General features: G+C 37.5%; 1 protein-coding gene across 7 annotated transcripts in view; it reads left to right on the top strand.

Moving 5' to 3' along the window:
• The window catches only part of CDK14 (cyclin dependent kinase 14), a 511224-nt gene that overhangs the window by 123036 nt on the left and 370858 nt on the right, over positions 1-17330 (top strand). For all 7 annotated transcript variants that reach the window (XM_081800571.1, XM_081800565.1, XM_081800566.1 and 4 more), the window contains one exon: positions 10547-10792. In XM_081800571.1, the coding sequence (XP_081656697.1) occupies positions 10547-10792 (246 nt within the window). The remainder of the gene's footprint in view (positions 1-10546; positions 10793-17330) is intronic.

The following is a 17330-nucleotide window of genomic DNA, read 5'->3' as shown; positions in this document are numbered from 1 at the left end:
AAATTGGAAAGGAAGAAGTAAAACTGTCACTATTTGCAGATGACATGATACTACTTACTGAAAATCCTAAACCCTCCACCAGAAATCTATTAAAACTAAAAAATGAATTTATTAAAGTTGCAAGATACAAAATCAACACACAGAAATGTGTTCCTCTATACTAATAACTATCGGAAGGAGAATTTAAGAAAACAGTTCCATTTACATTTGCATCAAAAAAAGAATAAAATAGCTAGGAATAAATTTAGCCAAGGAGGTGAAAGACCTATACTCTAAAAACAAGACATTAATGAAGGAAATTGAAGATGACACAAATAAAGAAAACAAGCACAAATATGATTATTGCGAATTATATTACTGTACTTACACTCATCCTATTTAAAACACCAACATTGTGGGTTTAATTAAGTTTATTATTATTTCTATGTGTCTTTGTATACCTTATAACCTAGCGTTATAGATCTACTTATTTAAATTATTTGCAGGGGTTTCAGTAATATTTTTTGAATCTTCTTGGGGTTGTGTAATCTTTACAGATCCACAAACCAGTGGCTTCTCAGAACTGCTGGGCTTACAGAATCTGAGTTGTTGACTGTTGGGGTCTTGGTTGCTTTTTCCACAGTGATTCAGATCTGTGCCACTGGTAAGCAGTCAGTTGGGTTTTTTTTTTTTTTTTAAGGGTTAAATTTCACTCAGTTATTAAAATTTAACTCATTTCCAAAAAATGCCTCCTGCCTTGGTTTCATAGAAGTTTTCTTTGTGATCTGGTTTCTCTCCACTGGGCATGTTCTTTGTAAAACATTGCTTAGGCAACATGGCATACTCTTCAGTCTGTTATTGTGTTATATTGACCTGCCCTGGTATTAGAGCATGTCCTTGTTGCTGCCCTTCCTACACTTGTGCTGCGTGGGCTCTCTTAAGGCCCTGAACAGCCATTCCTGCTTTGGGTACAGTTCCTACTTTTTTTAGCACTAGTTGCCTTCCTCCTTATTTAATGCAGTTGCATGGATTAAAACCAACCATATCCTATTATGTTCATGCTTCTTTTATTTCGTAACTGCCTTTTGCCCTTTATATTAACTTTTCTCTTTTAAAATCATAATGGTCTTTCCGTAACTCAGCTTGTTCCACTTAACCGTAATTTTATTTTCCTTGTGATGCCTAAATACATAATCACAGTTTGGCTATTAGGAATCCCTATAGGCACTCCTTTGTCCCTTCTAGCATTGCCCCCTGACATTTTTTAAAAGAGCCTAGTTTTCTGGTAACAGCTGGATATTTCACAGCTGTTTTGTGTTTTCTGCCTCATGAACTGGAATCAGATTACCTTTCAAAGATTCCTCTTTTTTCATAGTGGAGAATTGGAACATAGACCAAAATCTGGGCTCTAGAGGTACACATGAAAGTTAGTAATGCATCTAAGAGCTACTGTTTGGTGGTTGGAAAAATCTGCCTTTTTGAGGTTATGGGTTCCCATTGATTTTTCCCAGTTTGACATATCATGCTTCTGTCCTTTAGTTTTATTATAGTATCAGATTTTATGTGTCTTCAAGACTCTCTACTGCACTGAGCATAAGCATTTTGTTGTGGGAAGAGATTCTATTTGGGTAGGGGGAATGTTTATTTATGTTGCTAGCAGGCTGGTAGAAGGAATCAGATGAAGACTTGGGTACCGGGGAGTAGCGCCTGACTTCTAGAACCCTCTTTCATTGCTAGGACTCCAGTGTGCTCACCCTTCTCTTCATGTGCCCTGGGTTCTTCAATAAATTTATTCTTCAAGCTGCCATAAATTGCAGCTTTCTCAGGGGAATGAGTACTATTCTTCCTTCATCTGGCCCGCGTCTTTCTCTGGACCCAACCCCTCCATCTTTTTGGGGTCTGCAGGGTGAGTTGCCTGACATGCTCATGAGGTCAACAAGGCCGGCTCCCTGTATCTTTATGAAGGGCCTGGATGCTTCTTTCTGTTCTGCTTGTGGTTAACAGAGCTGGCTAGATCGTGTTTAAGTTGTTTGTCCCAAATATTGGAAACCTGAAACTTTCCCAGAATAGTCATTCTGTCCTATGTGGAAAATTCAAGTGTAGATTACTTTCCTGGATGAAGATACATGCACAAAGCAGGTGCTGATAATGGTATTATTCACATAAACCCCAGGCAATGTGGAGACCAGCATTAATTGTGTATAACCTTAATTATGTAGAGAACTTGTTTGTGGGCTTTGTAATGCTGATGGAGAAAGCTCTCAATATATGGTCATTTACTGATGATGGTCCTAAGATTCGTCACTGACTTTTTCCTGGATCGGATACAGTAGTATATCAAATTCAGAAAGTGGTATCTGCAGCATGTTCCTAAGAACATTCCGCTCAAATGTCCAGGTACTTCAAGCAATTCCAGTAAAGTGAGCATATTAGTTTTCTATCGCTGTGTAACTTATTACCACAAACTTACTAGCTTCTTAGCTCCGTTTCTGTAGCAGTCCAGGCACAGCACAGCTGGTTTCTCTGCACTCAGGCTCACTCGAAATCAAGATGTTGGGCATGGTTGTGGTTCTTACCTGGGGCTCAGATCCTCTTGAGCAGCTCACTAGTTGTTGGCAGAAGTAATTTTCCTGTGGTTGCAAAAGGACCATCGTCCCCATTTTCCTGCTAGCTGTCAGCCAGTGAGCACTCTCAGCTTGCCCAGTGCTGTGCCATGTGGCCCCCATTTCAGTTCACAGCCTGACATGTTTGCTTTCTTCCAGGCTACCCAGATCACATCTCTCCTTTTTTCCTGCGACTAGCTGAAGGAAACGCTCTGCTTTTAAAGAGCTCGCCTTGGTGGGGTCAGGCCCACTCAGGATAATCACCCATTTGCCACATCACAGAATATAATCATGGGAGTGATATCTCATCGTATTCACACTCAAAGGGGAGGGGATTATTCAAAGGTGAGAAATTTGCGTTGGGGTATAGTCATGAGCATCGCTGCCTTCCAAAGGCGAGGGACATGAGGTGTCGTTTTAGAATTCTGCCTATTACAAGGAGCTTGTCGTTAAAAAAAGAAACAAACAAAAAAACCAAAAAACTTTTGTTGCTAGTATTTTATGCACAGATATGTATGTTTATTATTTTTTGTGTCAAGACTGCTATCTTTTTGACAGTAGCTTTTGGATAAGAAATGTTTCAGAGCTTCAGTCCTTTTAGCAACAGCAAGAAGACTGCTTATTTGAACGAACTTTCTCACATCTGATACATTAATATGACAGAACCTTAATGAGCTTCCTGGTGGGCCAGGCACTGAGCGAGGCACAGTAGGAAAAGGGTGCAGTAATGTGGACAACCTTGTTGCCTGCATGGACCTGGGTAAGAAGATTCTGAGTCTCAAATGTGCTCTGCAAATGTGTATTTGCAGAGTACCTGGAAAGCGTGGTACTCTGCAAACCACTGTGGCCTACAGATATGTTTTAAAATGATCATATGAAGTAGGAACTAACTATCAAGAAATATGTTGTAAATGTAGCAAAGAAAATCACAACCATAGGCATGTTTCCATATAAGTATGCTATTTCCAAGAAGTTTGTTTTATGTTCATGATAGTTTTCTGCTTGTATTTTGTTGTTTGTTAGTAGAGGGCAAAATGATAAATGTGAAGTGCTTAAGAATGTTTGTGGGAAATATTTAAAGTTTAGGAAATTTTGTTGAAATACTCTTTCCCTTCAAAATTAGGAAAAGGCTGCCACTCTTCTGCCTTAATGGTAGAACACTTTAGAGAAGCTGGTTTTCCACAGTGCGTAGTTCACACTGATTTTTACAATTATCAAATGTGCTATAGTCAGGTCTGTGAAATGAGAGGCGACCTGACTGAACATGTAAGTGTAGGGCCCTTAATATAAAGCATGAGGAAAGACATAAGCAGTACATTCCGTAAGAATAGCTCTTGTTTAAATTGTACAGATTCAGAGGATTTATCCAAATATCCAGTTAGGGTACATCTGTCTCCAAAACTTAACAGATAACCTTGCGAGTCTTAGTTTTGCCAGAACTGTTAGCACAAAGAACGGCAAATGAAAGGTTTATATGGGTTTATGTGATTTTGTGAACTCGTTAAGAATTAAGTTCATTCTTTCCGCTTTGATGGTGCCCTTACAGCTCTTCTTTCCTCTGCTGACACGTTGAAGTGACATTTGTCATTTAGCCCTTGCTAATATTTTTTGCTGTAGCTGTGTTGGTGTACATGTGTTACGGATTTATACTGCATTGTTAAATTTCCCCCATGTATCTAGAAAAAGTTTTTCACACATATTTCCTATAAATATAGAGAAAAACCAATATTCTATCTGATAAAATATATTTTACTAAGACGGTTTAAAGACCTTGAATAAGAAATAGAATGTAGGGTTAAATGGAATGTAGGGTTAGCTCCATATTCTCCTTTGCAAAACTAAGAGATGTTTCTGTGGCGCTCTGCTTCCTGGTACTATTTTCAAGGATAGAGTTGTAGTCCAGATATGGTCGCCATTTTCCCATTATCCATGTATCAGTTCAGTCCACATATGCACCTTTTTATATTATCATTTTATATACATTTATTACCTCATTTGATTTATATATGCATATGTAAATCTTCTTTTAAATTAAGAAACTAGTAATATTTTATGGCTGAAACAGAGATTAGCTTCTTCCCAAAAGTGTCACAGTAAATTGAAAAGACCCATGAATTGGTTTCTTTCTTTCTTTTTTTTTCTTTTTTCTTTAGGTTTTACTTCTCTCAGCCATGTTTTGTAGTTCCTGTGTATAGATCTTGCGCATATTTGGTCAGAATTATCATTAAATATTTAACATTGTTCAAAGCTGTTGTGAATTGTTTTTTATTTTATTTATTTTTCGTAAATTGTTTTTTTAATTTAAATTTCTAATTGTTGCTAGTATCTAGAAATAGAAATGCTTTTGTTTATTGATCTTCTATCTTGCACCCTTGATAACTTATTTATTAATTCTAGTGGGTTTTTTTCTGTAGATTTCACTGGATTTTCTACATGGATGATAATATCTTCTGTGAATAAAATCAGCTTTACTTCTTCCTTTCCAGTGTAGATGCTTATTATTTCTTTTCTCCTGCCTTGTGGCATTGTCTAGAATGTATAATACAATGTTAAATCAGATTAGAGTGGACATCTTGATTTGTTCCTGTTCGTAGGAGAAGGTTTTCAATTTCTCACCATTAACTTTTATGTCACTCTACTTTTTTTGTAGATGCCTTTTAATCAGCTTGAGGAAATCTTCTATTTTTTTAAAAGTTTTTATTTTAATTTCAGTTAGTTAACGTACAATGTTATATTAGTTTCAAGTGTACAGTATAGTAATTCAGCACTTCTATACATCACCCTGTGCTCATCACCACAAGTGCCCTCCTTAATCCCCATCACCTATTTCACCCATACCCCCACCCACCTCCCCTCTGGTAACCATCAGTTTGTTCTCTATAGTTAAGAGTCTGTTTCTTGATTTGTCTCTCTTATTTTTTTCATTGCTTGTTTGTTTTATTTCTTAAATTCCCCATATGAGTGAAATCATACAGTATTTGTCTTTCTCTGACTTATTTCATTTAGTATTATACTCTCTAGCTCTGTCCATGTTGTTGAACGTGACAAGATTTCATTCTTTTTTATGGCTGAGTAATATTCCAGTGTATATATATACCAGATTTTCTTTATCCATTTACCTATCAGTGGGCACTTGGGCTGCTTCCATATCTTGGCTATTGTAAATAATGTTGCTATAAACACAGGGGTCCATGTATCCCTTTGAATTAGTGTTTTTGTATTCTTTGGGTAAATACCCAGTAGTGTGATTGCTGGATGATAAGGTATTTCTAATTTTAACTTTTTTTTTTTAAGATTTTATTTATTATTTATTTGAGAGAGTGAGAATGGAGAGAGAGGGCACATGAGAGGGGGGAGGGTCAGAGGGAGAAGCAGACTCCCTGCCGAGCAGGGAGCCCGATGAGGGACTCAATCCCGGGACTCCAGGATCATGACCTGAGCCGAAGGCAGTCGCTCAACCAACTGAGCCACCCAGGCGCCCTATTTTTAATTTTTTGAGGAACCTCGTGCTGTTTTCCACAGTGGCTTCACCAGTTTGCATTCCCACCAACAGTGCACAAAAGTTCCTTATTCTCCACATCCTTGCCAACACCTGTTGTTTCTTGTGTTGTTAATTTTAGCCATTCTGTGTTTCTATTTTTAATTGGTTGAGTTTTTATCATAAATGGGTACTGGATTTTGTCAGATGCTTTTTCTGAGTCTATTGAGATGATCATATGATTAAAAATATCTATGTATTAGTTATTTATTGCTGCATAACAAATTATCCCAAATCTTAACATCTTGAAAGAGCAAACATGGTTTATCTAACATTTTCTGTGGGTCTAGAATTCAGGTACTCCTTAGCTGGATGTCTCTGGCTCAGGGTCTCTCTGAAGTTTTGATCAAGGAGTAGGCCAGAGCTGTGGTTATACTTGAAAGCACAGATCATGTTGGTGTTTTCAGGCCCCAGTCTTTCTGCACATGTGCCTCTTGACAGGGCTGCCTCATGGCATAGCAGCTGGCCTTCCTTAGGGCTAAGTGATCTGAGAGAGAGGGAAAGAGTACCTATACAGAAGCTCAGTCTTTTTATTATTATTTCTCTGAAGTGATATTCCATGATTTCTGTCATATCCTATTTATTGGATACAAGTCCAAAAGTAGCCCACATTCAAGGACTAAATGAGAGTGTGAATACCTGGAAGTGGCCATCACTGGGAACCATTTTAGAGACTTCCTACCGTTCTTTATTAAAATGGTAAACTACACATTGTGTGTGTGTGTGTGTGTGTTTAGAGAGAGAGAGAGAGTGCTCGTGAATGGGAGTGGGGGGAGGGGCAAAGGGCGAGGGAGAGAGAGAATCTCAAGCAGGCTCCACACCCAGTGCGGAGCCCAATGTGGGCTTGATCTCACAACCCTGAGATATGACCTGAGCTGAAATCAAGAGACGCTTAACCAGCTGAGCCACCCAGGCGCCCCTAAAATGGTAACCTACACATTTTTGAATGTTAAGCCCACCTCACCTTCCTGGGATTAATTCTACTTTTTCATGATTTATTATCCTTTTTGCATACTATTGGATTAAATTTATTAGAAGTGTGCCAATGATTTCTACATCTATATTCATGAGAGCAATCAGTCGGTAATTTTCTTATAATATTTTTGTCTGGTTATAGGGTTGGAATGATGCTTGTTTCATATAATAAGTTGGAAAGTATTCTTGCCTCTTTAATTTTTTTTTTAAGAGTTTCTGTAGAATTGGGTGTTATTCCTTCCTTAAATGTATGGTTTACTTTGCCAGTAGTGTCACCTAACCCTTGCTTTTTCTTTGTTGAAAGGTTTTTGGCTACAAATTTAATTTCCTTAATAGACATAGATTTATTTAGTTTATCTGTTTCTTCTGGAGTGAGCTTTGGTAGTTTTTGTCCTTCAAGGAATTTGTTTCATCTAAGTTGCTGAATTTATTGGCATAAAGTTGTTCATAATTATCTGTAGGTCTGTAGTGATATCACGCCTCTCCAATTTCTGATATTGGCAGTATTTGTTTTTATATTTTGTCCTTATCAGTCTGGCTAGAGGTTTGTTTATTTATTTTTTAAAAAATCCTCTCTGAAAACGAACCAACCAGCTTTTGGTTTCATTGATTTTCTTTATTGCTTTCTATTTTCTATTTCATGTATTTACATTCTTTTTGTTTGTTTATTTGTTTGTTTTTAAAGATTTTATTTTATTTATTTGAGAAAGAGAGTGAGAAAGAGAGCACAAGAGGAGGTCGGGTCAGAGGGAGGAGCAGACTCCCCGCTGAGCAGGGAGCCCGATGCGGGACTCGATCCCGGGACTCCGGGATCATGACCTGAGCTGAAGGCATTCGCTTAACCAACTGAGCCACCCAGGCGCCCCTCATGTATTTACCTTCTGATATTTATTCATTATTTTCATTCTTCTCCTTATTTTGAGTTTCAGTTGCTCTTCTTTTTTTTTTTTTTGGTATTTTAAGGTATAATCACATTGCTTGGAGACCTTTCATCTTTTCTACTATACGCATTTAGTACTATAGATTTTCTCCAGTTGAAGTACTACTTTAGCTATATTCTACCATTTTGATATTTTGTGTTATTTTCGTTTAGTTCAAGATACTTTCTAATTCTCCTTTTGTATTATTTAGTTTCTAGATATTTACTCTAATACTTATCTTTTAAATCCCTCTGGCTCCGTGCTCACTTCGGCAGCACATATACTAAAATTGGTACAATAAATCCCTTCTGGCTCCTTTTTAAGGTATTCTCTTTATCACTGGTTTTAAGCAATTTGATTTTGATGTGCCTTCATGTTTTTTCTTTTTGTGTTTCTTATACTTGGGGTCTGTTGACTTCTCCGGCCCATGTGTTTATACATTATTATAATCTACTTGCCTCAGTGTTGTGGGTGGTTTCACATCCACATCACATCTATTGCCTCTTACTATCACATCCTTAAGAAGAAAACATAAATCCTTAAAAATATTGAGTGCATCTCATCTACTTGTGATAAATTGTTAGTTTTTGATCATGGGTAGAGGAATCTGCCTTAAATCTTTTCAAGACACCTTCAACAGTATTGTGGTTTGCTAAAAAGTATGATGATATCCTTCTCACTTGACTTAATTAAAATTCACCCTGTGCTTTGCAGTTGAGTTATACTCTTGGGACAGAACTGATGCTTAAGATTTCTTTTTTTTTTTTTAAGATTTTATTTATTTGTTTCACAGAGAGAGAGAGCAGGAGTGGTTGGGGGGAAGCAGAGGGAGAGGGAGAAGCAGACTCCCCTACTGAGCAGGGGCCTGATGCAGGATGCTGGGATCATGACCTGAGCCAAAGGGAGACGCTTAACCGACTGAGACACCCAGGCACCCCAAGATTTAATTAAACTTTTTTTTTGTTTTGTTTAAAAATTTTTAAGGAAGGGCATAATTTAATTATATGTACTTTCCTGCTCTAGCAGTTTTAAAAAATTACATTGTCAGACATGTTTATTATACAATTCAAACAATACAGGGCATATAAAAAGTTAGTAATCTTACCCTTTACCAATTCAATTCCACATGTCTGGAGGTATCTTATGTTAACAGTTTGGTGTGTTTTCTTCTTTTCCTTTCACTGTGCTCATACATACACATATAAATATTTATGTCTATGTCTGTTTCTGTGTGTCTGTATATATATATCCGTATCTATATCCAAACACGTAGATACATGTATTCCTCATGTGGAATCATCCTATACATAACACTCAGATACTTTATATTTTTATTTTAACAATATGGGATTTTCTTCTGTTTTCCTGCTTTTAAAAATAAAGATATGGAAACTTCACAGCAAGAAAAAACTTTAAAAGCAATTTCAGAATTACGTTTTCTCTAGAGAGAACAATAAAGTTTACCTAACTTCACAGACAAGCTAGGTGCCATAAAATTATTTAATAAGAACAACATAGTCTCCAGAGTATAGGAAGAATGAAAGGCTTAGAACATAGAGTAGAAAACAATGGGGCAAAAGTCAGAGACTAAAATAAAATGCAAGAGTGGGGCAGGCAGGGCCAGAGAATGAGGGAAGTTGGGAAGCAAATAGGGGTCTTGTGGATTTTGAAATGAGCGTTATTCAATGTTTCTCTTTTACGGTATTTTATTTCTTTATATTCATTAGTTTTGGTATTAGAAAAAATACTGTTTTCAATTTTTCAACATCTCTAACCATTAGCTCTTTTATATGCACAAGTGTTATATTCCAGTTTGGAGATGAACTTCGGATGGGACAGATTTACTTTTGAAATACATGGTGATCTTTTTCTCTAGCTGTGTTAGCTGCTTCCATGATGACCCATCAGTTAAAACGCCCATCTAGGGGTGCCTGGGTGGCTCAGTCGTTGGGCGTCTGCCTTCGGCTCAGGTCATGATCCCAGCGTCGGGTTCGAGCCCCACATCGGGCTCCCTGCTCCACGGGAAGCCTGCTTCACCCTCTCCCACTCCCCCTGCTTGTGTTCCCTCTCTCGCTGTGTCTTTGTCTGTCAAATAAATGAATAAAATCTTTAAAAAAAAAAATAAATAAAACGCCCATCTGATTTAGCTCAACTGATTTTTAAAAAATTATTATTATTAAGGCAAGTTGTCCAACTTCCTAATGATTCAGAATCATTGCACTTGCGGGCAGGTGGTAAAATGTGTGACAGGGTTCAAGAACCACATTAGGGAACTAGTACCCTAAACCTTAATCTTCCCATTTTATGGATAACATTTTTAGTGTCTGCCCTAAATGAGTAGAAGTGGAATAATTATGAGGAATTTTTTCATACTGGGATTTAAGCTGGTATAGCTTTCAGAATGCGGACTTTCTGAGCATTTTCTGAAATGGAAATTAGCAGGCTTTCTAGAATAATAAATCGCGTGTTTCATGATATTAAAGCTTCAAGTGGGGAGTTCTGAATTTCTTTCTTTCCTTCTTTTTTCCTAGATATGTGTCACAAAGATGTCTACACGGAACTGCCAGGGAATGGATTCAGTGATCAAACCCCTGGACACAATTCCTGAGGATAAAAAAGTCAGGGTTCAGAGGACGCAGAGCACCTTTGACCCATTTGAGAAACCCGCTAATCAAGTAAAGAGGGTGCATTCAGAGAACAATGCTTGCATTAACTTTAAGTCCTCCTCCACTGGCAAAGAGTCTCCAAAAGTTAGGCGGCACTCCAGCCCCAGCTCGGTAGGTGCAGTCTTCTTAACCAGCGGGGAAGCAGAAGGAGTATCCCTCCAACAGTCGTGGCCCGCTGTGCTGAAAGAGGGCAAGTGGCTTTATCAGTGCATTATTATGCACTCTCTCTCAGGGTGGTTTAGTGTTTTGTGGGGGGGCGGGGAGAGCACAATCTATATACAGACTCTTTATTCGTAAGTACCCAGCAAGCAAATGAGAAATGATTCAACTTACTTTTGGAAAAAAAAAAATTTTTTTTCTAGTTGTTTCCAGTTAGAGGATTTATAATTAAACATCCTTTGGTATTTCAAATCCTTGGAAAAGGATATTGAACTTTACTGTTTTTGCGGGCAATATAGTTTTGAGTTCAGTAGATTCACAAAGAATGTTGTTTCAGAGTAAAGGTTCAAATTTATTCACTTGTCCTCTTCCAGTTTGTTTTCAGTGTAAATGTTTTAAATTTAAGAGCTAGATGTTGAAATTGGTCTTCTTAAGGAAAAGTCCTATTCATCATAATGAAATTTTCTTACACTAGATTAAGGCAAGTCTTGCCTTTTGACCTAAGGAGGTGTAAAGTTCTGAGGTAAATGCTGCTTTTTGACTGTAAAATTTTTACTGAAACTTTTATTTCCAAAACCAGCCTTCATTTAACCTTGTAAAAACCCTTATGATCTTTTAAAGTTAAGTAATTTTCAGATTTAACTTACACTTAAGAACCTTTTGAGTAGATGCTCGAAGAGTTTAAAAGGTAAGAGGAGAATGCTAAGATAATTTTGATTCTATCATCCTGCTAAGAAACATGCCATTTTATAAATATTACATTTGATGAGGGCAAAGCAGAGCCAGAAATGTCAACTGCTAGAGGAGTATTGACACTTCAGTTAAACTGTATGACACTGCACATATCTGGTCACATTTTGTGTTAATGAAGCCAAAATAAATATTAGCAATGCAGCATTTATGAGGAGCATTGATTATCTGCTTTTTTTCCAAACTGACCCCATAGTCTTGTCTATGAGTGCAAGGTAGCATCCGTCTAGGTCACAGACACATCACTAACTTCTGGGAGAACTTTTAGATTTAGTAGCATTTTAGAAGAAATGAAAGAAGTTGTTGAGAATGATTAAGCCTATGTTATGGAGAGAGTTATAGACATTTTACTATATAGTTATCATAATATTATTATATATCAGCCTAAAATGATATATAGAAATTGGCATTTTCAGATATTGCAATGAGGCATACTTGTACTAAAGAATTATTTACCTTTTGTCTGAAATTTAAATTTAGCTGTCATGTATTTTTTCTCAATACTAGTTATAATCTACTGGTGTATTCCTTCTTATGTTGCTCAGATTCTTCCTACTTTAACCATTGGGAGCTCTTTCAGTTTGGCTCCGTGCCTTTTTGAAATGTCTTTGTCCCTCTGTTTTTGGAACATGTCCTTACCTTCTGGTCCTCCAAGACGCTTTTGGCTGATGTTGTATTTTTCCCAACCCCAGACCTAAAACCAGCCATTTCTCCAAAGAATCTGAGTTCCTTTTATTGGAGAGTGGTAGTTAGAAACCAAGATGTGGGTGCTGGCTGTGCTTGGCGCTACCAGGGGTCATGTAGATTTAAAAGTCAGCGCGTACATCATAATATAAGTGATAACCATGGAGTTTCCATATTTTTAATATTTAATAAGGAATTAGTTTCAGTTTTTATCAAGGTAAGTTGAGTGTTACCTGATGCTTTTTGTATTTCTCTCTCTCTCTCTTTAAAGTTGCATTTTATCTTTATTAAAGTCATGCTTGAACATAGCTTAACAGATCAAATAGACAAGTCTGGGGGGATGGCAGTGGCCTAGGTTTTGAAACTCAGAACAACTAGTATAGTAAAACCAGAGCCAGGGGATAATATTGGCAACAAATACAGTTGACAAGTATTTCTGTGAACCTCAAAATAGGAGTGAGGAGGGGAACAAACCATGAGCAGTTTTCAGAACTGCATGGTGTTAGGAAGGGTGAGGATGGAAGCTCAGGGAAGGGAAAGGACTCCTCTCTGAAACTCTACTCTCATAGCCCCCCTCCCCCCTCCATTGCCATCAGGTACATACTGGCTGCTTGTTGGGACATTCTTAGGACAGTGGCAGCAACTGGGAGGGACTTTGATGGCTTCTGTGAGTAGGTGAGTGCAAGGAGACGAGGGTGGGTTACTGATACTGGAGTAGTCTACTGGCCTTTCTGTGACTCCTCTAGAACGTCACATTGAAGCCCTGAAGACCTTTCCAGGACGAAACCCTGCCCTGAATGGAAAGTGCGGAAGTAGGCTTCTGTGTAGGTCACATTCAATGGGGGCAAAGGAAATGGATGGTCCAGAAAGAAATGTTGGAGCAAAACACTTGAGGGAAGATCTCAGTGTGTGTGCTAGTTTGTCTTTATTTTTTAACTTTGTGAAACGGATGAAAGAACTTTATTTTAGGAAGCTAGAAAGGCTATCTTGGCCACACCCCTGCCTTAAACTACTGAATAATTCATTTTACTTAAAATAACCAATAGAAAAATTAGTGGTTGAATCTTATACAAAACCATGAGGAAAAAAAGAAGAGAAAAAGGAGCAGAATAACATCTTTACAGATAATGAAGTCAAGCTAGAAGGAGGTGAAATTATCTTTATTTGCAGATTTTTGATGATGTATCTGGAAAATCCAAAAGAATCAGTGAAAATACTCTAAACAGTGAGAGAAGTTAGCGAAATAGCAGGCTAAAAATTAACATACAAAACCCAAGAGAAACCTTTATAAAAACGAGAATCATTATTGAAAACTGGTAACTAAAGCAAATAACTAAGCATTTATTTTCTGTGATTCCTACATGAAATTGACCTCATGGTAACCTAGTTTTGATGGGGGGGGTGAATTTGTCTTTTAGAAATAATCCCACTGATACATCAAGAAAGAATAATATATTTAGGAATCACAATTTGGTAATCCCTGATGAGGTAATACATGTAGGTAATGATTGTCAGTACCTGCTGACATCACCAAGAGAGATAGCCAGACATTGTGATGTCCTAATGGAAGTTTACGCAAAGCACCTGCAAAATTCAGCCCGAATCTGAGCGGGGCTCTAGATGTAATAACCACTGGAACACATCAAGAGAGGATTTTCCCTGTTGTGTTCCTATCCCCAAATATATTTCCCCTACTTTCTGGCTTTTAATATATGGCGTTTGTAATCTTGTGATGCTGTAAATGCTATTCATAGCAAGGCCACATGATATACTATGATTGAATTTCTTTCTCTGAAGAACTTTCTAACATTTATTTTTTTCTTGAAGTATAGTTGACACACAATGTTACATTAATTTTAGGTGTACAACATAGTGATTCAACAACTCTATCCTTTGCATAACTTTCAGATTTTCTTAGTCGTAATTGCTTCCTCTTCATTTATTCATAATTGATATAATGATTTATTATAATTTCAATTACAAATTGAGGTCCCAGATTATTTGGTAAAACTATAAAACTTATTAAACAAATCAGAAATCAGGTAACTTATCAGTTTTTCTCCCCCCTGAGATTGTCCTTGACGTTGTCAATCCTTCTAATCTCCAAGCCTGCTATCCTGAGGCTTCCCTTCACTAGCTTCCTGAGAAGTTTCTTTTCCCTCATTTTTGTGTTAAATGCCTATGCTTTGGGTTATATGTTTTTCTTGTTCTTGGTTTATGTCATTGCACATATGACCGTACCTTTATTCATACTTGGTAACTTGATTAATAATCTGGGTATAGGATTCTAGTTTAGAAAATAAATTTTTTCATAGCCTTTTGAAGACATTGCATTGTTCTTTTCTAGGTCCCTTTATTGTTATTTTAAGCCCTAGACTATTCTGATTCCTAATTCAGTCTTTGTGGAAACTTCTAGAACTTTGTTTTCATCCCTGATGTGGACCTTTTTCTCGGTACTCAGGGAATCTTTTCAATTTTGAAATTAATTTCTTTCAATTTCAGAAAATATTCTTTTATTATTAATTCATTAATTTTCTTTTTGGTTTTCTCTGCTTTATGGATATTTAAAAAAATTTTTTTAATGCTTCAGTTAAATTTTTAATTGATGCTAACATTTATTTCCAAAAGCTCTTTCTTATTCCTCATATGTTCTTTTGAAAATCAATCTGTTCTTTTTCAATGAATAATATATTGTCTCTGTTTTTGAATATGCTAGATGTAGCTTGGGGGAATTTTGAAGAGGTTTTTTTTTTTTACTACCTAAATGATCTCGAGTTTCCTTTGAGTTCTTTGTTTTGGTTTTTGTTTGTTTGTTTGTTTTGGTTTCTGCCTTGCCTGTTGAGATTTTTAATTTTGGTGAGTCTAGATCATGCCTTTGGAAAGAACTCTTGACTGAGTTCATATTATGAATAGTGTACAAAAAAGTTCATAGGAATTTCTTTGTGCCACCAGTGCTTGTCCACTGGGGGAGGCCTCAGCGTAGGGAATATCAGAGAAGACCTAGTCATTTCATAGGAGGACTATCAGATGTCAGTATCAATCCATCTTTTTCCTTGGCTGAGTTGATCCCCCAGAGCAAATTTACCAGTCGATTTTTTAGGATATGAAAGCTTAAATGCTATTTTTCTGAGATGATCAAGAAGGGGCCCAGGGTCTCCCAGTCCTACACAAACTTTCTTCTGCTTTGTTTTCATTCAGTATGACTCTTCATCCTGATTTCCACTGTACTTGGTGTCCCAGTTCTGACCTGTCTGGTTCAACCTCTTCAGAGAATAAGCCTCTGCTGGGGATCACGGTAGGGCATACACCTGTCTGAGAGAGGCAAGTTCCCAGGAAAAGGACCTGTTCCTTAAACCCACTCTGACTAAGCACTTTGCTTTTGGCCTCTCGTTGAAGTTCAGCTTCCAGTTCTTGAGTGTTTCTGGGATTCTGAAGTATGAACTGAGTTCGTTCTTGGTTTACGCCTTTGGTCATCGTCCTTGTCAGCAGCCTCCCATCCATTTGTCTCCCGTCTCCAAACTTTTGTTTGTATCTTGTCTGCAATCTTCTTACTTGTTCTATTTGCTCTTGTGAGTTATGACTTTACTGTCAGTTTAGTAGATTGGTGAGGGCAGAGATAAGTACATGTGTTAAAACCACCATGTTTAACTAGAAATTTCCACTGTTTTGCTCCTATTGTTAACTTCCTTTAAGATTCTTTTTCTTGAGTTTCTTACTGGGCTTACCCTTTCCTGTTCTACCCCAGGAAGTCTTTCTTATATATCAGACCACTTATATTACTTTGTGTTGAAACTGCTTTGCTTTCTTTTCTTTATAGGAGTTTTTGTCTCCATTCAGTATGCCTTAGAAAAAATGTCTTTGCTCTTTTCTCCTCAAGTTGGAAGTGGTTTCTTTTCTCTCCTAGGTGCTATAATACTCTGTTTTATTCTGAGTCCTTTCTACCTTCTGCCTTTTTGTTCTCTTCCCTATTGCGATGGAAGAGGGTATTTTATGATACTCTCTTTATGGAAAGACCATTTTCCTTTGGATTCCTCATTGGGCAGAAAATGGAGGCAGTAACACATCTTGTGTAATACCACTCTATAGCCCATCTGATAGTGTATGGGTTTGCTCATTTCATACCCACAGGCATGGGAGTTTTAGGACAGATTTTGTTATACAAATTTTTAAAGGCTAATAGGCATCAGAATAGTCCCTTTACCCAAGGGCCAGCAAGATTAATGCCATATCTTTATTCTATTGTTATTTCTTTGAAGTATTAGTTATCTTGAATAGGCTCCAAGAACACAGTTGAGAAGGAGGGAGAAAGTGAGCAGAAGTGTGGCACTGTGCTGAGTCCCTGTTTTAGTGAGGACAACAGGATAGCTGTTCTTGTTTCTTGGGATTACTGTGGTGGATGTATTGTATGGTACCACGTCTTCCCAACTGCCCTATTCACATAGTGGTCATTGCTAGGAATCATGACTGAAATCAAGAAACCAAGAGTACCTTGACCTCAGAGACCATCCGCATTCATCTGTATACTTCCTGAATTTGTTTAGACGGTGGCACTTTAAAATTCAGGCAGAATCTAAAGAATGTGATTTTATTTGAATTGGTATATTTCAAGAGGTATTTGACAGCTTTTATTTGCTTCAGACATTTCTTGAGTGCCTGCTCTTGTGGGCCTCGTCCCTGAGTAGTGTTTGATACTGTCACTGACAGGGCAAAGCTTTCTTTCCCCTTTTCCCTCCCACCCCCTCCATCCCAGCTGTGCTCCTCAACAGCTAGAGCTATTGGAAGTGCTATGGGAGACTGCCTGTCTTGCTCGCCCAATTTAGAAGGGATTTCATTGAGCTGTGCTATCATAAGCTAAGCTTAAAGAGAACATATTTTCAGAAATTCATATTTAGATTAAGGTCTATACATTCCACCACAGAGTCCTCCAAATGTACCTCCTCCCATCTCCAGATAAATCTATATCCCATGATATGCAGGCCCAATCTGAAGAGAGGAAGAAGGTGCACACTTGAGAGTCCCACTTCGGTTCTCAGGGGTTTATCCTTGAGCGACGGGG

This window comes from Leptonychotes weddellii, chromosome 12, assembly GCF_054177405.1.
Source record: "Leptonychotes weddellii isolate Sample4059 chromosome 12, ASM5417740v2, whole genome shotgun sequence".
Classification (NCBI taxonomy): Eukaryota; Metazoa; Chordata; class Mammalia; order Carnivora; family Phocidae; genus Leptonychotes; species Leptonychotes weddellii.
The sequence above is the reverse complement of the archived record's forward strand: the minus strand, read 5'-3'. Positions and strand labels throughout refer to the sequence as shown.